Source organism: Megalopta genalis, chromosome 5 (assembly GCF_051020955.1).
Source record: "Megalopta genalis isolate 19385.01 chromosome 5, iyMegGena1_principal, whole genome shotgun sequence".
Lineage (NCBI taxonomy): Eukaryota > Metazoa > Arthropoda > Insecta > Hymenoptera > Halictidae > Megalopta > Megalopta genalis.
Genome location: NC_135017.1, coordinates 314,793 through 338,947, shown reverse-complemented (window position 1 = coordinate 338,947; position 24,155 = coordinate 314,793). Strand labels below are relative to the sequence as shown.

Sequence of the window (24,155 nt, the reverse complement as noted above, 5' to 3'; positions counted from 1 at the left end):
AGCGAAGCCGATAATATATGCCTCATCTGCAATCAATTTGGACGAGACAATGAAATGTGTTATAGATTCTCCCGAAAAATATGAGTGCGATGAGTGTACAATACGCTGACCACGATTACTAGCAACGTGACTAAAGTTGCTGTAGGCAACGATAATTTTTTATAACTTTAATTTGATTTTTTACTTTTTACTTACAATTTATCGCCTAAAGTTTATGAAACGTTACTTTAAATAAATATATTACCTCATATGTTGATTCTGTTGTAATTTTTGCTTAAATGACTACGATTGCTCCACTCTCCCTTAACTCCAAAACCCATAAGCAGTGTAATTACTGTAAAATGCCCCTCATGTATATATGTATTGGTATATTTTTTGCAGTGTATTTTTTTTATATCTTTCCGAAGTTTAATATTTCATCGTGTTTCCTTGTGGAATAATATTTCATTTTTTATATTCGGAAGCATTTTTTTACGGGGAAAGGGTTAACATTTCTTCGAGGTTTTTTGAACGGTTTATATTAATAACTTTTAAACGCTTCTTTGGTGCAAGCTTGGAGCTAGGACGATGCTAGGATGATCGGCGGGCATTAGGCGCTGGTCGAACGAAACGACCAAATTCGAAAGAAGCGACGAACGTCGACACGCAATTTACGATCACGATTACAGTTTACGATACGGAATTATAATATGACGAATACGGTTTACGACTTTGGCGTGCAATTACTAGGATTATTGTATATTGCTTTACTGTATTTTTGTATTGTCTTTTGCGTGTGTCACCCTATTTAGTAATAAATAGGATAGTTTTCAAAACCTCTAAATTAGTGTAACTCTTGTTGGGACAGACATGTAAGGACTGGATTAAAAATCTTCTTATTTGCAGTCTGTCCACTTGAATTTTCATATGAGATCGCTTGAGTTTTCCGTCTTTTACTATAATTACGTTATTAAGTATCCTCATGATGAAGTGTTCTTCGATCAGGGTTTGTAGATCTTCGTGGAGTTGTTTCACTGTCGTAGTCTGAACTAGAATATTCTATTTCTCCGATTTTTAGCCAAAATTTTCGTTCATCAATGCACAAAAAGATACCATAAGATACTTACTTGACCAAACAGTTACCAAGTTTATCAGACGCAGCGGTACGAAATATGACGATCGAACTTTTTCTTGAATGTCGTATGTCGATACAATATTTTCCGTAGTTTCGCTAATTTTAGAAATATCGCAATTAAATTTTCAGGACATATTCAGAATGGAATTAAAAATCGATTTCTGCAATTTACGCAAGAACTGCTTGACTGCCCTCAGGCCGTTCTTGTATCCGAGGTTTCAATTGCGTAAAGATGTAATGGAAAATTGAGTAAAACAAGTTGGGCTCGTGAAAAAAGTCGGGGCGATCATGTGAATAATATTGTGTACCACGATTGATGTAACGCAATGGGCTTCATATTAAAATAAAGAAATCTGGAATGTCTCGAATAGTTCGCGTTTTATTTCAATTTAAAGATGTAACACTCAATTTGGACAACCCTACAGATCCCCTTCTTATTTATTGATCATAAGGTATGCGTGGATACATATTATGCTTTTGGTATTCCACTAATTGCTGTACTGGCGTTTCTAATATTACGTTTTGTGGTACAATTGTAAGCTCAAAAACCCGAAAAGGACGATCGAGTGTTTCAGATGGAGCGTCAGACAGACGGATCCGCGAACAGAGTGAGAAGTAGGGGTAGTTGAATAGGAGAAATCAATTGACCCCAAAGATTATGCGATTTAACGCCGTTAGATTTTTTTCTACGTGTTCTTTTTTTAAGTTTATGTCAATAAACCACGAGCAATTGATGAAATAAAAAAGAATATCAAAACCGCCACTAATGAAATAGAATCCAATTTATGTAATAATGTAATGAAAAATTAAATAAAACGAGTCGGGCTTGTGAGAAGAAATCGGGGCAGTCATATGAACGATATTGTGTTCCACGATTAATGTTATGCAATATACTTTATATTAAAATAAAGAAACATGAAATATCTCACATAGTTTGCGTTTTATTTCAATATAAAGATGTGACACTTAATTCCAATAATCTTATAGATTCCCATTTTATTTGTTGATCATATTACGATTTTGGTATTCCGTTAATTGTGGTACTGGCGACCCTAATACTACGTTTTGTGGTATAATTGTAAGCTCGAAAACCTGAAAAGGGTGTTCGTTCTATGTAAATGGACGTCTGAGAATATTAACTTTCATAACAAAACAATTCTACTGAATCTTACCTCTGCACCTGGAGGTGATCCTAATGCGTAAATCACTGTGTCAGCAATATTTTTGCCGCTTAATATTGGCACCTCTTTTGAAAGTTCGTCGATACAGGGCAACCAATCTCTGATCATGTTCGTCTTTACAGCTCCAGGATTGATAGTCTATAAACGATATCCAGACTTCAATACAGAAAAGTCGCGCACCTTTTGATGATCATTATGGGAGGATTAAATAAATTATTCTCCTATGTTTTGCGACCTGATAAATCGCGATAGATACAAATTTTAGTTGAGTACAGCATTCACTAGATAACTTCGGATTCCATTACATAAATAAATAAATAAATAACTTAATAAAATAATACCAAAATTTTACCGTCACTCTAATGTCAAGGTTGCATGCCATGATTTCGTGGCGAAGTTCCACCCCCAAAGTATACAGGCCAGACTTGGTAACACAGTATATTCCAATTGGATCGCGAAAAGTCTCCGGATATCGTCCAGCTATGCTATGAGTTATACGCAATGTTAATATGTTAATAAATAAATCAAATCGCCGTAATGTAAAACAGCCCTGCGGTGGACAAACCCTATGAAATGATAGAAGATAGGGATTGTCACGAAATTATTGTGCCGTCGAACAGTCAGCAGTCGATATCTAGCAGTCGAGTGAACAAGATCTAATATCTAATTGTTCATCGCTTATTGTATGCCGTGTCGCGAGGAGTAAAAGGAATTCGCAACAATATTCTTGTTAAAGGTTCGCAAGATCTTGATATTGTTTCGTTGCAGATTTAAAAATTTTTGATATGAATTAAACAACTTTTGCAACATATACAACCCTAAGGTAATACTCACCTGCTGATATTTAATATATGACCGGACACATTCCGTTTCCTAATAGCGTTTATGAATTCCCTCGCAAATATCATGGGCGCCAGTAAGTTAATGTTTATTATCTTTCTGTAGTCTTCGGTAGACGAATCTGTAACAATAATATTATTGGCTAAGTGCTAAAGCAATCTTAATATTATGTAATTTTCTATAAATTTATAATAAAAATTGAATTTGTATATAATTTTATATAAATTGTAATAGGGATTGCAATTTCTCGTAATTTTACATAAATTTATAATAGATATTAAAATTTTATTTGATTTTTAAAAATTTTGCAGAATTTTTGGGATAGATCTGGAAAATTCTGCTACAAATGCAACTTCAGCATCGGAATCCTAAGTCGGGAAGCCGAATTCAGTTATGCAGAACACGTATCAGCGTTAAACCGCCCCTCTCGAAGGTCACGAGTGACAAGGATACGAGTCAACCGCAGTGAGCGCGTTTATGAATAAGCCGCGATTTTTATGCAATTGCTGCAAAAATGAGCATATGAAATTTAAGAGAGTCAAAGAATTAAAAGACATTGATACATGTCAGCTTATTGAAATAGTTAATGGAAAAGAAAATGAATAGTCCAATGAGAAAATAATCCTACCGATCATCATCGATTCACTCCTTATTGCAGCATTGTTCACCAATATGTCAACATCCCCCAGTTTCTCTTCGGCCCATTTGAACGCTTTCAAAATGTCATCCTCCTTTGCAACGTCGCATTGCACAGGGTAGAATTTGTTTCTGCCCAATATTTCGGCCAATTCTTGCAGTTTATCGAGTCGTCTCGCGAGACCAACCACTTGAACACCGTGTTCGACGAGGGATTTCGCGATATCCCAACCGATTCCACCGCTAGAGCCAGTAACAAGTGCCACTTTTCCAGCCCACCTGTCCATTGTACGTGTAAATAATTCGCAAGACTGACCAGGCAATGCTTCCAGCTGTCATTATATACTACGTTGATGTAGATGTAGAAGTAGATGTACATAGGTGTAGAATTACAGGCAGACTTAGAATGTGTATATTAGAACCTTGTTTATCGGAAAGAATTCATGGTCAGCGTCGATTTGCCGAACTCACATTCGTCTGAATTTTCTAATGCTAACTTTAAAAAACGGTCTCGCGATAACTTACATGCATTTTATCGAAGGTTAGACATCGTTGATTAGATTCAATATGTTTGCAATACAATGATACATGTTATATGCAATATACAGGGTGGAGCAATAACTTAGATCACCTTGTATACCTGAGTTATTTTTTGAGATATAAACAAACTTTATTAACAAAAGTTGTATGGTTTGAAGGGGTTGGTAATGTGACAGTAATAATTTTTTTACAGGTGGAGAAATTTTGATGATTTTAGAATTACGTTCATTTTTTTTTTAAATGATAATTAAAAAATAAGATTTTTTCTATATATAATGAAGTAGCGGGTATTTATACAATTCCACCAACCTACAGTACAAAGTCATTCGATAACAGATGACAGGCTTAAGCAGTAAGACTTAAATCATAAAAGATGCTCGAAATGATATCCGTTTGCAATGATATTTTTACTAAAAATATTTAAAAAATAATAGTAATAATAATAATAATAATTCTGCTTATCTGTACCATAGTATAAACATACGAGGTGCCCGTAACCAAAACCTAACCTAAATTGCCTTACGAACTGGATGCCGAGAGGCTCTCGCCCTTCGCAGAATTTCATTCATAGCCGCGTTGCCGTGCACCGAGACTTGAACATCATAGTCCCAGTGACTGGCGAACGGCACATAATGTAAGCAAATGGGGATGGGAATTTTAGGATATAAAATTTTCGAAACTTATTGTGTGATTATTTTGTTCTATTTTGATTCTCTTATCTGCTTTATTTCTACTCCAGTGGTATATTAAAAGAATATTGTTTTCATTTTGTGTATTATACCAATTTGTATAAAAACACTTATGGAGTTAAATAATGTGTTGGCAGGATTTTTTATTATTTTGTTTTCAATGAGAGATAGTTTACTATAGTAATCTCCGGAGGTGTTTTGATGATAAAATTATAAATCCTGTTAATGCACTATTCTATAATGTTCTATTATTATGGTAATGGTTGTATTCAGTATTCGCAATTCGATGAAGGTTTAGCCATGTTCTTAGACCTTTACGCTCTAGTACCCTATACATATAGTAAATTCTCCCTAATTGACGTTCAGATTGTGCACAAAAATGATCAATTTGGGAAGAGGAGGTACGATTATTCGAGCCAAGCAGTTCGTTTTTATAGTTGCTGACAATCCCTCCGTTTTATTGTACAGGGTGTCTAAAAAATGTCTCGCAATCTGTGATTGGTGGATTCCTGAGGTCATTTGAAGTAACCTTTTCCTTAGCGAAAATGCAATCCGCAGCTTCGTTTACGAGTTATTAACGAAAAACACTGATCAATGAGAAGCAAGCTCGGCCGGCGTACGGAGGCACAGGTAACGAGCACACGAAGCCCAGTTCCATTCATTGGCTTGTCCGTCTCGCATTAGCTGATCTCGTCTCTCATTGGTCAATGTTCTTCGTTAATAACTCGTAAACAAAGTCGCGGATTGCATTTGCGCTAAGAAAAAAGTGACTTCAAATGATCCCATTTCCCGATTTTATGTAACTTTTGGGACCTCGAGGTACTTGTTTTAACCTCAAAATACTTGCATCTGAAAGTTGACTACGAAATATTTCGAGGCGAAATATCTCAAGGTTAAATGATCGAAAGTATATGTTCATTATATTTGGAGTTGTCTTTCGATGCTCTTCAAGAATATTAATAACAGTATAAAAATGTGTCGGAAACACAAGTAGTCTACCTTTCAGATACAAATATCGATACGAATAACAATCGTAAAAATAGATCGTGGTATCCAAGGTCATAATTCAAAATAGTAAACAATAAATGCAAATATCACAGTAAACGCTATCAAAATAGATAAAACAGTAAACAGTTGAACGAGAATACGCTTTAAAATATTCGTAATGTACATGCGTAATTTATCTAACATCGTATATTTACTTCCTTCTATCAAAGTTTGTCGAGCGTAACGGTCGAAGCCAAGTCTCCTCAGTTCGATATACATAGTATTTAAAATTCGAAGTATTCCAAAGTATATGCACATACATAATAATTTTGTTAAAGCAGATAGTATTGTCAGTTCAAGAAAAAGGTGAAATAATTAAGAAACTGAAAAATGTTGAGTGTGTTAAAAAGTTTGCAGAAGAGCATGGTGTCGGTAAATTGACGATATTACTGGTATAAAAGACAACAAACGTCAATACAAAATTATTTGTAGAATGTTGCCTCATTAAATGTAACCTAGTACATCACGTAAAAGTCTAAATCGTCAAAAAACAATGGTCTGGTTATTATCCTTTGTCAATGATTTCAACAATACAGAGTCAAAGAAATAGGGTAAATGTCCAAATTATTGTGCTTTTAATCCAATTTTTGCTTTGCGCTGCAGCTGTCATTAAATACATTTCGATTTTTTAGACATTTTTTATTTTAAATATATTAGTAATTTAGTGATGGTTTTAATTAAATAAAGAAAGGTGTTGCCGACCATAATTCTGTGCCCTTCCAGGAGCTCCGCACATAATTCCCTGCCCCGTATTTCTGTGTCTGTCCATACTTCTATGCCCCTTGTTTCAACCTTATAGATATCTCCCGCAGTTATTGTGCTTCTTGTAATAACATTTCTGATCTGTTTCTCTTTTCTCATAATACTGTTTTTACAACGTGATGTTAGGTTTGATTGCGCGGTCTAATACAAGAGAGCACTGAAATATGGACATGTTCTGAAATCTGACCCTATTTCTGGATTTATAATTAGAGTTTTATTATCGTTGTTAGTACCAAGTGAAACCTTCTTATGTCATAATAATTCATTTATACGAAAATCTTCGACAAACATTTCTTACAATTTTTAACAAGATTCAGAACTGCTGTAGCAACAATCGAAAAATGTTTATTATATTTTAACACATGAAAGATGTAATAACCCTTCTTGAATTTTACGTGTAAATAGGTAAGAATAAGAAAAACACTTTTATTTTTCTATACGTTTTTAATCTGGGGACATGGAGATTGGAACAGGCACGGAAACTGGGACATCTACCTTATCTATACGGTATGAGAGAAAGCTCTAGATCTTACTGAGAAAATGCTAGATTTTAATGAGGAAATTCTAATTTTCAAGCTAGCATTGGCTGGTTATGAGATTGTTTTGAATCAAACCGGTTATCAGGCTGGAATACATCATTTGTATTATTTGGAACATGGCACAAAAATGTAGATCAACAACAAAACGTATATCAAATTTAGTACAAAAAGAGCAAAATTCTATTATCGGAACACATTTGTCTCCCTATTACTAATTCCGATAATCAAGGTTCTATTGTAAAAGTAGAGTTCGGGAAGTAGGGAATTCTAGGAAGAGTAACGGGAATTCTAGGATTCTCTATAAAAATCCAAAATAAAAACCCAACCTATATGAGTTGCATTACAACAATTGGATAACGCAAATATTAAAAGTTGAAAATTTCGTCGAGAATGTAAAATATGTATAAAATGTAAAATTTTTTGAAATTTAAGGGATTGTCACAATAAGTAAGTAAATAAATAAATGTAAATTGCAAAAATTAGGAATGTAAAGGAAAGATCTCGACAACCATATATGTCAAGATAGTTTATCGTTATTAATACTCATATCGTTAAGATCTTAAATTTTGTATGTGAATATGTGAACGCCCCGAGTACGAATACGTCTGCGTTAGTACTATTCAATATTTTTCAATTAATCGACCCTTGCCTGGACGATGCAAATAACTTTTAAGCATTCAAGAAAGTATGTATTACATAATTTTAATAAATAATTTCATCCATTCTCACAACATACTATTAATTCTTACGTTGAAACATTTTAGAAATTTTTTGATATATATTCAAAGATTTTTCAATATTATCACATGTATAAGCATGTTGTATAAAGCATTGCTATAGTATAAATGTTACTGTTACAACTATATCTAACTACCTGTTTGATAATATACGTTGTTTATAAAGTTGTAAACTAGCATATTTTTTTCTAAATTGATATTCTCGATAACTATTCGTAAGAATTACAAAGAATTGTGCACATTGGTTCGATAAAAATCGTTTATCCAATGTTTCAAATCGAAATGTGAATTGAATAGTACAATTGGCAATGTTACAACCTAACGCGGGCATGGAATAAAATTGAAAACCATCGAAGTACCAAAAACGTACATTTTATTCACAACATGATAAATATAAAGGCGTTTCCGAAAATCACGCTTAGATTCTTTGTTTTCGAATATTGTATACACATATAAATAATAATAAATTTTATATACGTAATTTACAATATTTTTAGATACAACAGACGTTTATTAAATAATATAAGTAGCGAATATTGCTTTGGATTTAATACTCGGCTACGAGCGTTCTCGTAAAAAAATATATTTTGTATCGTTGTAAAATTACAAAACCCTAAATGTAAACTTTGATCGTTTGTTTTCTGAGTGATTCTAAATTGTGCGTTTTTAATTAACCAAATACTTCCATTATTCGAGACACCGGAGTTTCACAAACGAATCTATTCTCCGTTTGATTTGTTTTCCTTCAAATATAATTGCTTCACGTAATTAACAGTTCGTGTGAAAATAAATCTTTTCAAATGTATAGCCCTTATAAGTCGCAGCATAGGAAACTGTTTCATAATAATTCATGAAATTCTAATTAGTATTTAGATAATAAAAAAACCTACTTCAAAATAATTCAACTTTTAAATATACGTAGGCGTAAAGTTGTAGTTAATCACAAAATATTACTTAATTGAACAATATTTTCTACTTATGCATACTTAAAAGTTGCTGTGACTGACACATTAGTCTATTCCATCGATACAACAATTTTTTCATAAAAATTTGCCGGCGTATCTTATCTTAATATTTCCACTATATTCAACAGGTTCTACAATTCTCTATCAACTAATTACTCTGTTAGTGGCAGCATATAATTGAAAAGTTTGTATGCAATTTCAACGGAAATACATTAAATGCAATAACTTCTCGCGGATAATTGTGTAAGTCACAGTTCAAACATCTTGTAAACATCTGCTTTATAGCCGTAATTCAATGAATGTGTAGTGCTATGTAAATTAAATTTTCGATTTCCAACTCTATTGTCGATTATGGCCAGAGTTGGGCATCATTTAACTAAATGTTCATTGAAATAAAAAAATATTTGTTATTTGAAAGTTTAAATAGAAGACAAAATTAATTACTTATTACTCATATAGATCTAAATAAATTGTTTAAGATAATAAAATGTATTTCTTACTTATAAATATAATCTCAATTGTTAATTATTAATTATCATTTAATTGCTTATTATTTATTACATATTTGGTAGAACGCGCCGAGCACACATCATAGTCAGGAAATACATAATGGTCTTTAATCGCTCTAAGCGATATCATTGAAGAAATTAATATTTATTTCATAATAAACGAAAAATGAACAAGAATTACTTGTTATTTGCTTTTCACCTAAATTCGAATAAAAAAATAACATTTTATTTGCAAAAGCAATGTACGAAATGTCCATTGCATAATATACAACAGACGAGATAGAAGCAAAAATTATTTATTATTTGTCTTTCTCTAAAATCTATAATAAAGAATAACTATTTACTTGCAAATGAAAAATAATAAATGAATTATTCGTGGAATTGTTTAAATGATTTCTTGATTCAATAAAAATTTAATCAATATTTAACAATTGGAATATTAATTTAATTCATGATTTGTCATTTATTATTTAAAATAAAATTATTTGCCAAAAATCTGGTTTATGTGCTTACGTAAGTTCGGATATAAATTCGATGTTGGTAGTCCTTCTGGAGCTGTCCAGCCGATTTCTGGTTTGCTTGGGTCCGCTGGCGGTGCACTGGGAGTTTGATAATTTACCAACGGTATGGTACCCACGAACACCAAAGAATTCTTAGACAAGTTTCTGTGATACCTGAAACCAAACCATGCATGTGAAACCAAACAGTGTAAGAAGCACTGGTTTTGGATGTTTTATGACAATTACATAAATACTTTATCAGTTACAATTAGAAAGTGACGATATTTTCATCTGTGATTTCTAGAGAACTTGTTTGCTGTAAAAAGTTATAAAAAAGTTTGAAAAGTAAAGTGAGCTTAGTATAGTGTAATAAATAAAGAAAATTTTATTTCACGCAATGTTTGTGTTCCTAATAAAACGTTTGTATTCTATGCCAAGATCCCTTTGCTTTTTCATTGTTTCCAACAACAAAAGGTAATATTTAATAACAATGAAACGAACATATTTTCAATCAATTTTATAATTTCATATTTGACCGAGAAGGTTTAACCAGGGGGGTCTTACACAACGAATAATTATTATAAATTATAATATACCAACCATCCTGATACACACGCCATGACCTTCAGATTGTACTCCAGATCAATGATCCCGCAATTTGCGAGGTTCGACGGCGGCAGCGGAGGTATGTCGAGGTTTTGTTCGTACTCAGCTGTTCCACTTCCTTCGACGGGGCCTTTGCCAACTTCTGCTACCACGATCTCTTCCGTTCTCGTATCGGTGCTTGGCATGGTTGCGCGGAAAGTTACGATCTAGACTTCAGGATTCATCGTTATCGTCGAACACCTTGCGTAAAGTATCTGTCTTGGTCTGTTTTTCGAAAGAGTTGCTTTGAGATACACTGATTACCTAGAATGGTTTAGGCCAGGGCACGGAATTGACCAGCACGCAACATAAGAATCGCGAAGGCCTACTAAATTTTGCCCAAATCTGCGTCAAATAAATATCGTAAAAATGACAATGTCTCTCTTGATTGTAACGTAGTGCGATGCTTAGACCAGGGCACGAAATTAACCAACACGCGGCTCCTGATTATCGTCGCGCGTCTTGCCCCCCGGTAATCGTCTAAATGTCGCACATATAAAGCGACAGGCACACGCGCCTGAGGTGCTTCGAGTCGAAAATGGCTACCACGGGGAGTGAGACGCGCGATAGGAGACTGGAGGTGTAGCCCTCGCGATCTGAATGTCGCGTGCTTGTAAATTCCGTACCCTGCTCTAGGCATTGCACTACGTTATAATCAGGAGGCACACTGCCATTTTTATATCTATTTGACGCAGAGTTGGTTTCGAAGAATTTATTCAGGAAATAATCAATTTAGATCAAAATAATAGAGTACCAAATGTTTTTTGTTTATCGTTTCATTTCTTCGATATTAATTTTTACGGTAATTATGTGTAAAAAGTTACACCTCATCAATTTTGATAAAATTTAATAGTTCAAAAAGCAATTCGCAGATGTTAGTTTCTAAAAGTTTTCCTTTGACCGTTATTTTCTTCAAAATTTCTACTTTTACGTACTTGTGAAATAATTTCGAATATTCGTCAACGTATTGCCCGTCGCATTTGCTTGCAGATGGTCATCGTGTGTCGTCACCACACGTCACGCACAGTGTAGCCGAGAAAATAAGTTACGCAAGGAGTGGCATAGGTAACGCATATGCCGAGAGTCCTGTACAGCGGCGTGGTGTGTCTACTGGGTAAACATTATAATTCTAAGCTACGATCGCGACGCGACGTAAGGCCTATCTCTGATCGTAGTTCGGAATTGTAACGTTCACGCGGTGAACGCCCCCACTCCTTGCGTAACTTATTTTCACGTATACACTAGTCACGCGAATACTTGCTTGCATTTTTAGACTGCTTGACCAGATTGTTTGAATTTCTTTTAGACGATAGGTGGGCTAATTTACTAGACAATGTCTAAACAAATTTGTACAAAAAATCAAAACACAAATTATAAAATGACTGATCAACGTAGAGGCTAGCTACAACCATTAAAAAATCTAACAATGTCCAGATTTCTCACAGTTATTGATCAAAAGTTATACAAATTTGTGATTGTCACTAATTGTAGTTCATAAACAGACTGCGGATTTTATGCATTTATAAAAAAAAATGAATAGATAAAATATACAACTGTAAAGGGCATTGGAATAATTCAAGAATGCTACTGCAGTATTTTTAACTTTTTACAATCCTTAACTCTTTGCACTCGAAGCTACATTGAATTGAAAACTAAGATATTTCTTTCAACGTATACTATTTTGATTTTATATCGCATTTTAAGCATTTTCGTATTTTTAAATATAAACCGATTTAATAATATAAAAATTACTTTAAAAAATGATGTCGCAATTTTTAGCCGTGCCTCAGAGACGCTATTCGTGTGCAAAGGGTTGAACTGATGTTTCTTACAATTAATATAGACAATTTTTCTTTTGCAAAAAAATCGGCAGTTCATTCGTAATAACATTCTTCGATTTCGATAAAATTTTCAATACGTATATGCTACCCAGATCTACAAAAATCATTGTTTAGATTCTTGTTCCAGACCCAGATAAAAAATATTAAGGAACATCATTTTTTAATAATTATTATATTTATTTTGCTATTGAAATCAGCTGTAATTTTTGCAAAAAAATGTTTAAATAATGTGTCTGATAAACTAGTCTTCCTAACACTTCAACAAAATTCATGTCATTTGGTCTAATTTTAAAGAAATTATTTAGTTTGAAAAGGTGACCCAATATTTTAATAAATCACTGTACTTCATGTTTTACCTTTCGAAAAACAGTGTTACACGTGGAACGGGGTGATCCTTCGCGTGATTTGAGGTAATTTTTTCCTTAGCGAGGATGTTCTCCGAGGCTTTGTTAACGGGTTATTAACGAAAAACACGGACCAATCAGAGAACGAGTACACCTGACGCCCCGCCCTCGCGATCAATGCCGCGTCGAGCTTGTTACTGCGCCGAAACGCGTCAGCTGTACGCTGTTCTCTAATTGGTCCGCGTTTTTCGTTAATAACTCTTTAAAGAATCTCTTATGTAACGGAAATTCGGAAACACACTGTAGAAACAAAGTACTGCATACCTTACAAAGAATGAGCTTCACAGTGTCCACCGTTACACCCGATGCGTTTTCCACATTGATCTTTACTGGCATCGATTGTCCTGGTGCGTATCCCGCAGCAGAACGTTTTACTCATCTCTTCTTGAATTCTTTCCTGATAATTATCAATTTCCATTTAGATCACGTACATGTGTAATGACATCACAAATATGTGCACCATCCAACCAGTAGTTCAACAATTTTATAATTTAACATAAAATAATAATGAGTGATTTTGAATGAGTTATAATAATAAGGACTAATTTTAGACTCATGCACAGTGAATCAACGCATCAAATAACTTGTAAATTATGCGTTTTATGAACAATGATTAAATAGAAAAGTTTCCTCCTTTGAACTTTTGTATTTAGTCATTTTTCATAAAATGTAATACCTGAAAGTCATTTGATGTGTGCAAGTTGTGTGGTTCACTTGTTATTTTGATTGTGAAATGGTTTAATTACTTGTCGTATATTCAGTTTTATTGTCCCGAAGTAACACGTCCATTGAGGACCTACTACAGTTTGAACAATTTGAGAAGAGAAGATACGATTATTTGAGCCTTACGTCTCGTTTTTATAGTTGTTGATAATCGGTAATTACCAAATTGTCCATTTTTGTGCGCGAATTAAAGAGAAATTACTATATATACGTTTGATTATCTTTAACTTAACTTTTCTCCAAATAGATAAAACATGTTCTGGGATTTCAACGAAAAACTATTCTCTATGAACCGTCCTCGATATTGTTATACAAAATTTTCTTGCAGTGGCCTGCACTTGTAATTGTAATCCTAGTTTTTAGTAGCGAGTCCGAGAACAGATCGGGACATTCTTGAGTGTATTTCGTTTCATTCAGAACACATTCCATTTAAACGATTGCACAGAAGAAATTTACAAAGGTTTAGACAAATTTTGCAACCTTCTATGTGTAGGTATTAACAATATATTAAAGCACATTCGGAAAGTTTCAAAATTGAATACTTATAAATATATATATTTTCGTACATCATTTCTTATTATTTATTAACCTGTTATATTAAAATATTTGTTATTTGTTTATATATTATTTTGGTATATGTATTACATATTTGTATATAATTTATTTATATTATATTATTATTTACTATCCTGCTACATTGAAATATTTGTTACTTGTTTATGTATTATGTTCAAATATATGTACCTGTATATATATGTATTATGTTAGAATGTGTGTTACCCGACACCTAGTAATTCTTAATAAAAAAAAAACGTTTCGAATAAAAATTAGTCTGGTACACAGTTTCTAAAGAATTACGATACTAAATGTTGATAAAAGATTTCTTTATTCAACAAAAAGGCAAAATCGTTACAATTTTTTAACGTAACTGTATATTATTTATGTACAAATCGATTTATCTTTATATTCCCTATAAAATTAATTAGTTTGAAAGTTAAGATTATTATCCTAAACTTCACTTCGCTTCACAGTGCGACGCGTCATGATGCCACAAGCGACGCTATGTGGCCATGGTTGGCATCAAAGAATTCAAATCGGCCGACCGCTCGCCCTACCTCTCCCCTAGATGCCAGCGAACTGTGCTCCACTACTCTTTCAGGAGACAGAGTGTGCGGTCGGTCGGTGGAACCGTTTGAAAAACGGTTCAGAATGTGTTTCTCTTACGATAAACTGTATATATTAAATTGTTGTTTAACCCGTGAATTTTGAAGTTTCACCATATTCAAGTTTAAATTCCGATATGGATGCAGGTAAATATATTTAATACTTTTTCTATTTCTTGTGTTATCGTTATTTTCAATCTGTCGATTAGACTGTACTTGGAAGAGGTAGGATCACAAATATAAGATATTAACTTCGAACATTTAGTCATTTTCAAAATATTCACAAAACTTTGAATGTTATGCACTCAAAGCAGTCGTTAACACATTCAATGACGCAGTTTAGCAATCGATAAAGTAGAAGCGCCACTGATTTTAATATCTATAGGGTGTCATTTTTAAATTTGCTAGTAAGTGCAATCGATCTGGGTTAATTTATTTTTCGAGTGTGCGAAGCGATCGACTCACTCTAACAATTCTCACGTTCAACAACATTAAATATCTCTAAAATGCCTGAAATCAAGTTCTCTATTTTGTATAAAGAAGATACCTTTTTCAGAGGTTCAACTGTTATAAAGGGTGTCCATTTCTGAGTGTTACTTTACAATCTCGCGCCGTTTAAATTTTTCGTATTAGATTGCCATGTATTATTTGACATTTGACAAGTAGAAACATTGCGGCAAAGAAAAATGAGGAGATATTCGATTCAACAACACCTGTCTATTAATCAAAACTATTACAAATCTGGTGAAAATTATGCAGAAGTTGGAAGAAAATTTCGTACAGAATATGGAATAGAAAACTGTCCATCAAACATGCAAATCGAAAGAATAATTCAAAAATTTGAAGAATGTGGTTTATTTGCAGATAAAGTTAGTAAAAGAACTACTGAAGAACAAGAACTTCACCAAACTAGTAATCATTTTTAATAATAAACAGGCACACATTGAATCGAATATCTGTCCATTTTTGTTGTTGCAATGTTTTCACTTGTCAAATATTAAATAATATATGTCAATCTAGTATAAAATATTTTTACATTTGAAATTAAATAATTTTAAATTTTAATTGAAATAAATTTTTTATTTTTTAATATAAAAGCAACACTCAGTGGTCGTTGGAAACGTGGCAGACCCCTGCTAAACTACAATAGATGCCATTGAAGTGTTTAGAAGTGGAGGGGACAGCTTCCCTACACAAGTTCTTCTTTTTTACTTCCACTCCCCTCTCTACTGCTTCTCCATCGCTTCTGAGCACTTCTATGCAGAAATTGAAAACGTTCTGAAAATAATCGTTTCCAACTGTTATGTATATCGATTTTGACTTATATTGTTTTCGATTTTGCTTCTTCAAAATTGATTTCATATCGATTCTATTACTGCTATCTTTCGGTTTTGGGTTTCAGTCATGCATTTCGGTTACAGCTCGCGACTGTTGAACGAATTTCGAATTCTCTAGTTAGGAAGATATCGGGAATTCTTGCAATGTTGACGAGTGTGTATCGACCTTCCCTCGACTGTTACCATGCTCTTGTGTGTTTTGCAATACCGCGTGCGAGCACACCGTATTATGTTTCGTACCGCTAACGAATTTGACCGTTAAATTGTAATCCTGTCGTACCATTACCGTAAAAAAATCACAACACTTCGCCTTCGGATAGGTCATCGACTGCGTTCTAGGATTTGCGAAATAGGGGCGACGTCAAATAACCAAAACAAATGAAGTAGAATTGAATTTTACCGGTCTAAACAATTTTACTTAAAAAAAAACTTTTTATGGAAATATAATGGGACAAAATGATATTTAATGCTTCATATTCTGTGGCTTCTCCTTTACGTCGAACACCTAGCGTTAATCGGTAGAATCTTCCCCGGCGCCACAAAGCAAAAAAAGACTTACCCCAATTATGTTTAAAATGTTTTAACGAATTCCATCGCAACTAATAAAATGTTATAATATTCTAAAAATAAATTTAAACATAAGTATAATGTTATGTTAAATTATAATTATCTAAAAAAAGCAAGTGTAGGTTTTATTTTTCTATTTACCATGGGAGGTTTAACAGGAATCACATCAAATTCTTCTATTTATATCATTCTTCATGACACATATTATGTTATTGGTCACTTTCATTATGTACTTTCAATAGATGCCTTCCCATGCAGAGGTGCGTCAATGTTCCCCCAACTAAAGCCCACCCCGAGGCCCGCGATTCTCTAAAGGAAAAACAAACTGATCTGTGGAAAACCACGCGACAGTTTTCGGCCACTTACCCGGCAATATATATATTTTGTCTGCGATCCAGGAAACCAAACACTATTGGGGCCTCGAGTGCCTGGTCGCGTGGATATCGTCAGTCGAAGGCGCGACACAATCGCCGCTCGCACTCAACATAATTTACGACAAACGCACAACTGTTTCTTTCTCTTAGTACGACATTGACAGTATACATCGATAGCCCGTCGACCGGATTTATGGCCATAGAAAACGAATTACGGTTTTTCCCCAATTCATGCGACTAGCCACCGTGGGTCCTATCGGCAGACCAGACCACCCGCGGGCCACGTGAAAATAATGGAAATTCGGTCTAATTATTATAAAACAAAATATTTAATTTTATTGATTAAAACTACTGAAAATTTAAGGTTTTAAATATTCTAATTTTTAAAGTCCAATTTTAAATTAGTTTTAAAATAAATTTATCCAGTAAAGTTAAATTATATTACAACAAAGTAATAAAATTGTTATGAAATACAAATCATTTAATTTTACTGATTAATATTAATAAAAATTTAAATCTTCAATTATCATAAATCTAAACTTAATTCTTTACACGACTTTAATACTTTATATAACAATGAACCATTAAAATAAATCCATTTATTTCAATTATTATTGAATACCCTAAACTCACCAATTCAATTTGATTTAGGATAAATCAATAAATATATTTAAAAATTTGAAATAATAATGTCCGTAATTCCAATAAAAAATGTAATAACTAACAATGCCAAAGTTAAGATTTTCATTCAACATAAACTCATCAATTCAATATTAATAATTATTATGATACATAACAAAAATATTAAATTAACTCTTTTACTTTCGAGGTAATTAAAAACACTAACTTTATTTTAATTAACCCTGATACAAAAAGTACAAAAATCACTTTTACTTATATTAATAATACTTTCTTCTTCTAAAACACACACACACACATTTTAAAATCATTAAATTTATTCTTAAATAAATACTATAACTTATAATCAGGTAATTCCTTTTTTCAAATATATTAAATTAAGAAATCAATAATATTTATAATTTGTATAAATAATAAAATTTTCCTTATTCAGAATCCTTTCAATGTAAATGAAACACTTATTGTTAAACTAAAATTTTAATAAAATCATTTTCCCATACCTTTACGTTACGACTTATTCCATTTATAATGAAAGTGACGGGCAATTTGTACACTTTACATAAATTTATTCAACTTAAATAATTATTTAAATTTACTATCCAGATAATTACAGCCCACAAAAATTACTTAATACCTAATCATTCTTTAAAAATTTTAAAATTCTTAAAATTAACGAATAACAGTAATTTAACCGTTGGTGCTGGCACTAAATTTACCATTACTTAATTTAAATTTCTTATTCAAACTTTCATTTAATATTAAAAATTAATCTCTACTTTTCACTCGTATAAAAACTATTTAAATTTTTAGATGAATTCATAAATTGTATGTATAAAAAAAATTTTGTAGCCAATTTTTTATCCGTAATTAAAATTATATATACATATATATATTCTCACTCTAACAAATTAAATTAATTCATAATTAACAGTTTAATATAATTTAATCAAATAAACCTAAATAAAATAAATTATATTATTATAATCATAGTACTAATTAACTATAACTCAATTATTTATTTCTAAGAAAATTACCCCATAACTTTATATTAGAAATCAAATTCAATTATTTAATTAGATAATTTCATATCTCTCGAACCGAAATCAAAATAAAAATTAAATTTTACTCTATTATAAATTAATCCCACATTATTAATCACCATAAAATTCATCTTAAATAAGTCTAAACTCTAATATATAATATTATATTTTTTAAATAATAGATACGTACAATAAATTTTGATTGAGCTTAGATTTGTGCTATATCATTACTGAACTCCAATGGCGCATTAATATTATTTTACTTCGTGATAGTCAGAGATAACCACAGCTTGCAACCGGGTTGAAATTTTGCGCAGATGGGTTTTTGATGGCCGGTGGGCCGTATTGCGATGCAACAAATCGTTGCTACTTTTATTGTCATCGTTATCATTTGCAAGTGTTTAATTAAAATGGAAAGATTGAACGTCTTACTCCAGGTTACGATTCGAAATGGTTGCAACGGCACAGTGACTGGCTCACATTATTTAATTAATAATATTAATTTATTTAGATCGAACGGTATAGTACTCATTGAAAAACCTTTATTTTTTATTAAACACGTTTGTATATTTTGCATTTATAGAAGTCAACAAGCTGCAGCGGCAAGGAAGATGCGCACCGAGAAGATCGAAGCAGCGGAAGTCAGTCAAGAAATGCGCCATTTCATCATTGAGGCAGGAACGCAAGAGCAATCACGTGCACAGCCAAGCATCGAGGAAGGATTAACCATTACGGACTTCCGGTTCGTGGTAGAGCAGGTACTACTGATAGGGTACCACTCGGCAACGTTCGAATGCACCACGCAACATTTGCAAGTGATCGGGACGAAGCGCTCGGGATTCATAGCAACGATAACTCTGAAGTGCAACATGTGCCAATATGAAGCGGAAGTGCACAGTCAAACGGCAGACAACAAAACAATGGACTTGCATTATACTGCGGCCCTCGCTACAATCACTTCTGGAGGTGGTTACGCAAAGATGGAAGAAATGTTTGCAACAATGAACACTCCATACATATCAAGGATGGAATATCGAAGACGTCATGACGACATTGTTGAAGATTTGTTAAGTCTTACTGAAGCAGAGATGCTAGCAGCGGCAGAAGAGGAGAAACAATTAGCCGTCCGAAGAGGCGACGTTTCAGTTTCCGGTATCCCTTTCATCCCCGTCGTGGCTGACGGCAGCTGGATGAAGAGATCGTACCATACTGGAAGGTATGACTCCTTGTCCGGTATTGGTGCAATAGCGGGATACCACACAAAAAAAGTGTTATTTGCAGGTGTGAAAAATAAAGTGTGTTTGATTTGCCACAACGCTTCGAAGAGAAAGGTGTGGCGGCTACCTCCAGACCTGCCAGCAGAGGGCTCCTCTTCCCGCTAGTAGCCGATCCGCCTCGATCCGTATATATACACCGAGACTTCATCCTACCCTTACGTCTAAGGCAAGGGCCCGCTAGGATAGCCTTACCGATGAGTCCTCTAGCGGGCCCCGGACGAAACGTCTCCCCTTTCGCAAGATGTGCCAATATGAAGCGGAAGTGCAGAATCAATCGGCAGACAACAAAACAATGGATTTGCATTCTACTACGGCCCTCGCCACAATCACTTGTGGTGGTGGTTACTCACAGATGGAAGATATACTAAATATTCTTAGCCACGTTTTCGGAGAGCACAAGGAGTGTCGAAGACTAGGATATTTCTGCGACCGCCCAGCAAACACGGGAGAAGACAACTTGGTACCGCATCTCAGGAAAATCGGCATATATAACCGGATGCATGAGATCTTCCGTCCATTGATGGCTCATGCTGAAAGTTTACTAGAAACAATTCAGTTGAGAACCTCAATGCAATCATTGCAAAATATACCGGTGGGGAAAGGATAAATTGGGGCCAGAGAGGGTCATATTCTGCGAGATGTGCAGCTGCTGTTGTACAGCACAACACGCAAAAACTAATATCAAAGGTAATAGAGGGCAAGGGTGCGAAGCCGCCGAAATTGATAGAAGAATTAGAAGAAAGAAGGAAAGGCAGTAATGAAAAAGGAAAGGAAAGGGAAAGAAAGTCTCCGAAGAAGGTGAGAAACCCGTTTTGTTCAACAACGGACCCGGATTATGGAGCTAGCGCAGAGAAACCGGATATGGAGCAACATCTATTTAACTTTGAAAAAGAAAGGCACATGGAGATGCTGCAGGATTGGCAGACGAATCGAAAGAAAATAGAGAGGGATACGGCAGAACAAAATAAAAGCCACGAGTGGCATACATACCGATCCAAATTACTGACAGCGTCGAACTTTGGCAAAGTGTGTCGGCGAAGGAAAACAACCAAGTGTGGAAATTTGGTAAAGTCACTGCTGTATCCAAACATATTGCAGCTGCCTGCCATTGAATATGGTCGGCAGTGTGAGAATATTGCCCGCGAACAACTTGCGAAGGAGGAAGACGTGGAAATCCGCAAATGCGGTCTCTTCATTGATGCAGAGATACCATTTTTGGGGGCAACTCCGGATGGCATAATTGACGACGACGGTATCGTGGAAATTAAATGCCCGAAAACGGCAGAAAAATTCTCGCCAGAAGAAGCGATAAAAAATATTCAACCACTACGAAGAATATTTGAAGATGATGCAGGTACTGCATTACGCAGAACCCATCACTATTTTTAACAAGTGCAGGGACAACTGCACATAACAGGTCGACAATATTGTCTGTTTTGTTTGTGGACACCAAAGGGTATGAAAACTATAAAAGTAACCAAAGACGACACATTTTGGCAGAATGAAATGAAATCGAAATTGTCGCGTTTCTACGTCCATTGCATATTGCCCGAAATATTGGACAGCCGCTACATTAGGAACATGAGTATCCGAGAGGCCACAGAAACGGAGTACAAAAAACCAATTGTGATTAGCACAAAACTAATTAAAAAACCTGAAGCGAACCCACGCACTGTCGGGTCGCACACTTAGTGTGCGCCTTCGCTGATTATTTCAGCGAAGGAAATTTCACAAAGATCTTAGCTCGCGAGTCATTCGATTCGCTCGAGCGTACCCACGCAATGTCGGGTCGCACACTTAGTGTGCGCCTTCGCTGATTATTTCAGCGAAGGAAAATTTAAAAAGATCTTAGCTCGCGAGTCATTAGATTCGCAGTGGCGAAATATATTAGGCCAGCTGGCTCGAGGGACAGCTAGGCCTAACCTGGCTAACTTGGTGGCTGCCAATGTAAGTAAATGAAAAATACTTTTATATATAATATAATATAGTAATATGTATAATAACAAATTATAATAATAATATATACTTATACGTTGCAGAGAGAGCTGAAAAAATTACTAAAGAAAAACATCTATGGCCCCCAGAAAAGGGGCAAGGAACGGAGAGGAGGAAGAGGAGGGAGAGGGGGAAGATCAAAATATATTTTAAATTTTTATTAATTTTAATTAATTTTTATTAATAAAACATCATTTTTATCATTCCTGTTATTTATTTTATTTCCGAATTGCTCCATCACCTTCAGTTTTTTAAATAAACGAACTATATTTAAATTATTTGTTTACTTCGCATTATCTACATACCACATCCTATCCCACTTGCACTGTCCGACAAAATCAAACTTTTTTTCTGATGTCCTATAATTATTCATTCTTACGTTTTTATTATTCTTAGTTTATTATACTATAATGAATCATTCTAATATGATAATTTAATTGTAAAACTAAAAATTATAAATACATGTCTTATTAAATTATTATTATTACAAAAAAATCTATTAAACCGAATAAATAAATATACCCCAGCTGTAACTAATGTTGATGAATGAACTAAAGATGAAATAGGAGTAGGTGCAGTTATTGCTGCAGGTAACCAAAAAGAAAATGGTAGTTGAGCTCTTTGAGTAATAATTACTAATAATAAAATAAATAAACATAAAAATCTTAACCTATACAATAATAAATGTCAAGAACCATAAATAGAAATAATACCAATCAATATTAAAATTCTTACATCACCTACCCGATTACTTAAAATTGTTAGAGTCCCAGAATTTAATCTATTTTTATTTTGATAATAAATTAATAAACAAGATGAAATAAACCCTAATCCACCCTAACTTCGTAACAACTGTTCATGTCAACTAAGATGGACGTGCCAATATTCGAGTGAGCAGTTCGGGAGTTGGATATTTCGATTCAGAAAAGTCTAAGCTGGGGGGCTTCGGTTGTAGAAATGACCATTTCTTTATTATTGTTGAGATATTTACAATATTCGACGAGCGTTCTTGCTGCAACTGCCGCGCCGCTCACGAATGCCCCGCACGCCACCTTCCCCTGGTCCAGAAACCTAGCGCGCGGCAGAACGGGCTCATGAAGCAGGAATCAGTTTCATGAAACTCAATTTGTGAAACGGTTTTGACGACATGGCAACATTGCGGCGAGGAATGAAATGTGGCAACCATGTTTAGTCGCTATCCTTCTCTTTCAGCTTTCTTTCTCTCTTCCGTCACATTTTTACCGATACCCGTGATCACAGAAACATATGCGTGTGCCACCTGACGGTCGAAAATATTTCTAATTTGGTTTGTCTAATGTCCGTTCGCACAACTGCAGCGCGACGATCAACTCCGGGTCCCGATACCGGGACCTTAATATATCCGTGTATTAACCCGTGAACTTTTTAATACACGGATACACGCACAACGAATATATCCGTGTTTTATATTATCTGTATATATATTATATAATATATTATCTGTTTTATAAAAACAGATTATTAATTCATTAAAAATATTTCCAAATATTTCCTCATCCATGTTTACTTTTTTATTTCAGCAATCAACAGCATTTATTTTTGTCATGTGTCTGTGCGAAATTAAGAAACTCTTATTGACATATTTTCTGAACGAATTAAAACGGATACATTCATTACACGTGTACCCGTGTATTAATAAGTACACAGGTTAATACATGGATATATTAACTACACATGTACACATGTTGTTGCAATACCCGTTCAAAAACGACATGCCTACGCGGAACGGTTCGACTCCGACCGAATGAGGAAGCGTACACACGGTGTGAATCGGTGCACGGCTCGAGTATCATCGGTCGGAGCCGAACCGTTCCCAGCATCGCGAGCGAAAGGGTACCATGCCAGACACAACTAGAAATATGTATTAGGGAGTGGGGAAAGATGGGCGGTTCAAATCCGGGCTGCCCCGCGGAACACCCCCCACTTCTTGTAGCACGGTGCCTCGCTGTGTAATCCAGTGCATCTTTATGACATTTTAATAACTTTAATATTAATTATTTCAGAAAGTATAAGCCGTCTGCCCCCAAAACCGAGCGCAGCTTTACAAGCTCT

At 34.3% G+C, this 24,155-nt stretch overlaps 3 protein-coding genes across 6 annotated transcripts; 1 reads left to right on the top strand and 2 right to left on the bottom strand.

Annotated features, from left to right (window-relative positions):
- Positions 1 to 2,035: 2,035 nt before the first annotated feature.
- Positions 2,036 to 4,101, bottom strand: LOC117227712 (farnesol dehydrogenase). The gene is made up of 5 exons (XM_076521665.1): positions 3,764 to 4,101; positions 3,130 to 3,256; positions 2,648 to 2,780; positions 2,287 to 2,433; positions 2,036 to 2,206 (listed from the first exon to the last, which is right to left on the bottom strand). The coding sequence occupies exons 1-5, from the start codon at positions 4,056 to 4,058 to the stop codon at positions 2,111 to 2,113; spliced, it is 798 nt and encodes a 265-aa protein (XP_076377780.1). The 5' UTR covers positions 4,059 to 4,101; the 3' UTR covers positions 2,036 to 2,110.
- Positions 4,102 to 10,025: 5,924 nt separating this feature from the next.
- On the bottom strand, positions 10,026 to 13,348 carry LOC143259416 (uncharacterized). Of its 3 annotated transcripts, none has more exons than XM_076521480.1 (3): positions 13,214 to 13,348; positions 10,660 to 10,871; positions 10,026 to 10,233 (listed from the first exon to the last, which is right to left on the bottom strand). In XM_076521480.1, the coding sequence occupies exons 1-3, from the start codon at positions 13,283 to 13,285 to the stop codon at positions 10,041 to 10,043; spliced, it is 477 nt and encodes a 158-aa protein (XP_076377595.1). In that variant the 5' UTR covers positions 13,286 to 13,348; the 3' UTR covers positions 10,026 to 10,040. The 3 variants fall into 3 exon arrangements, with proteins under 3 accessions (XP_076377595.1, XP_076377597.1, XP_076377596.1); XM_076521482.1 differs by having other exon boundaries at positions 10,660 to 10,876; positions 13,214 to 13,344; XM_076521481.1 differs by having other exon boundaries at positions 10,660 to 10,929; positions 13,214 to 13,307.
- A 1,445-nt stretch (positions 13,349 to 14,793) lies between these two features.
- Positions 14,794 to 22,895, top strand: LOC117227708 (uncharacterized). Of its 2 annotated transcripts, XM_076521664.1 has the most exons (4): positions 14,794 to 14,982; positions 19,376 to 20,008; positions 20,074 to 22,016; positions 22,109 to 22,895. In XM_076521664.1, exons 2-3 carry the CDS (start codon positions 19,404 to 19,406, stop codon positions 20,084 to 20,086), a joined length of 618 nt encoding a protein of 205 aa, XP_076377779.1. In that variant the 5' UTR covers positions 14,794 to 14,982; positions 19,376 to 19,403; the 3' UTR covers positions 20,087 to 22,016; positions 22,109 to 22,895. The 2 variants fall into 2 exon arrangements, with proteins under 2 accessions (XP_076377779.1, XP_076377778.1); XM_076521663.1 differs by having other exon boundaries at positions 14,796 to 14,982; positions 19,376 to 22,016.
- The last annotated feature ends 1,260 nt before the right edge of the window (positions 22,896 to 24,155 follow it).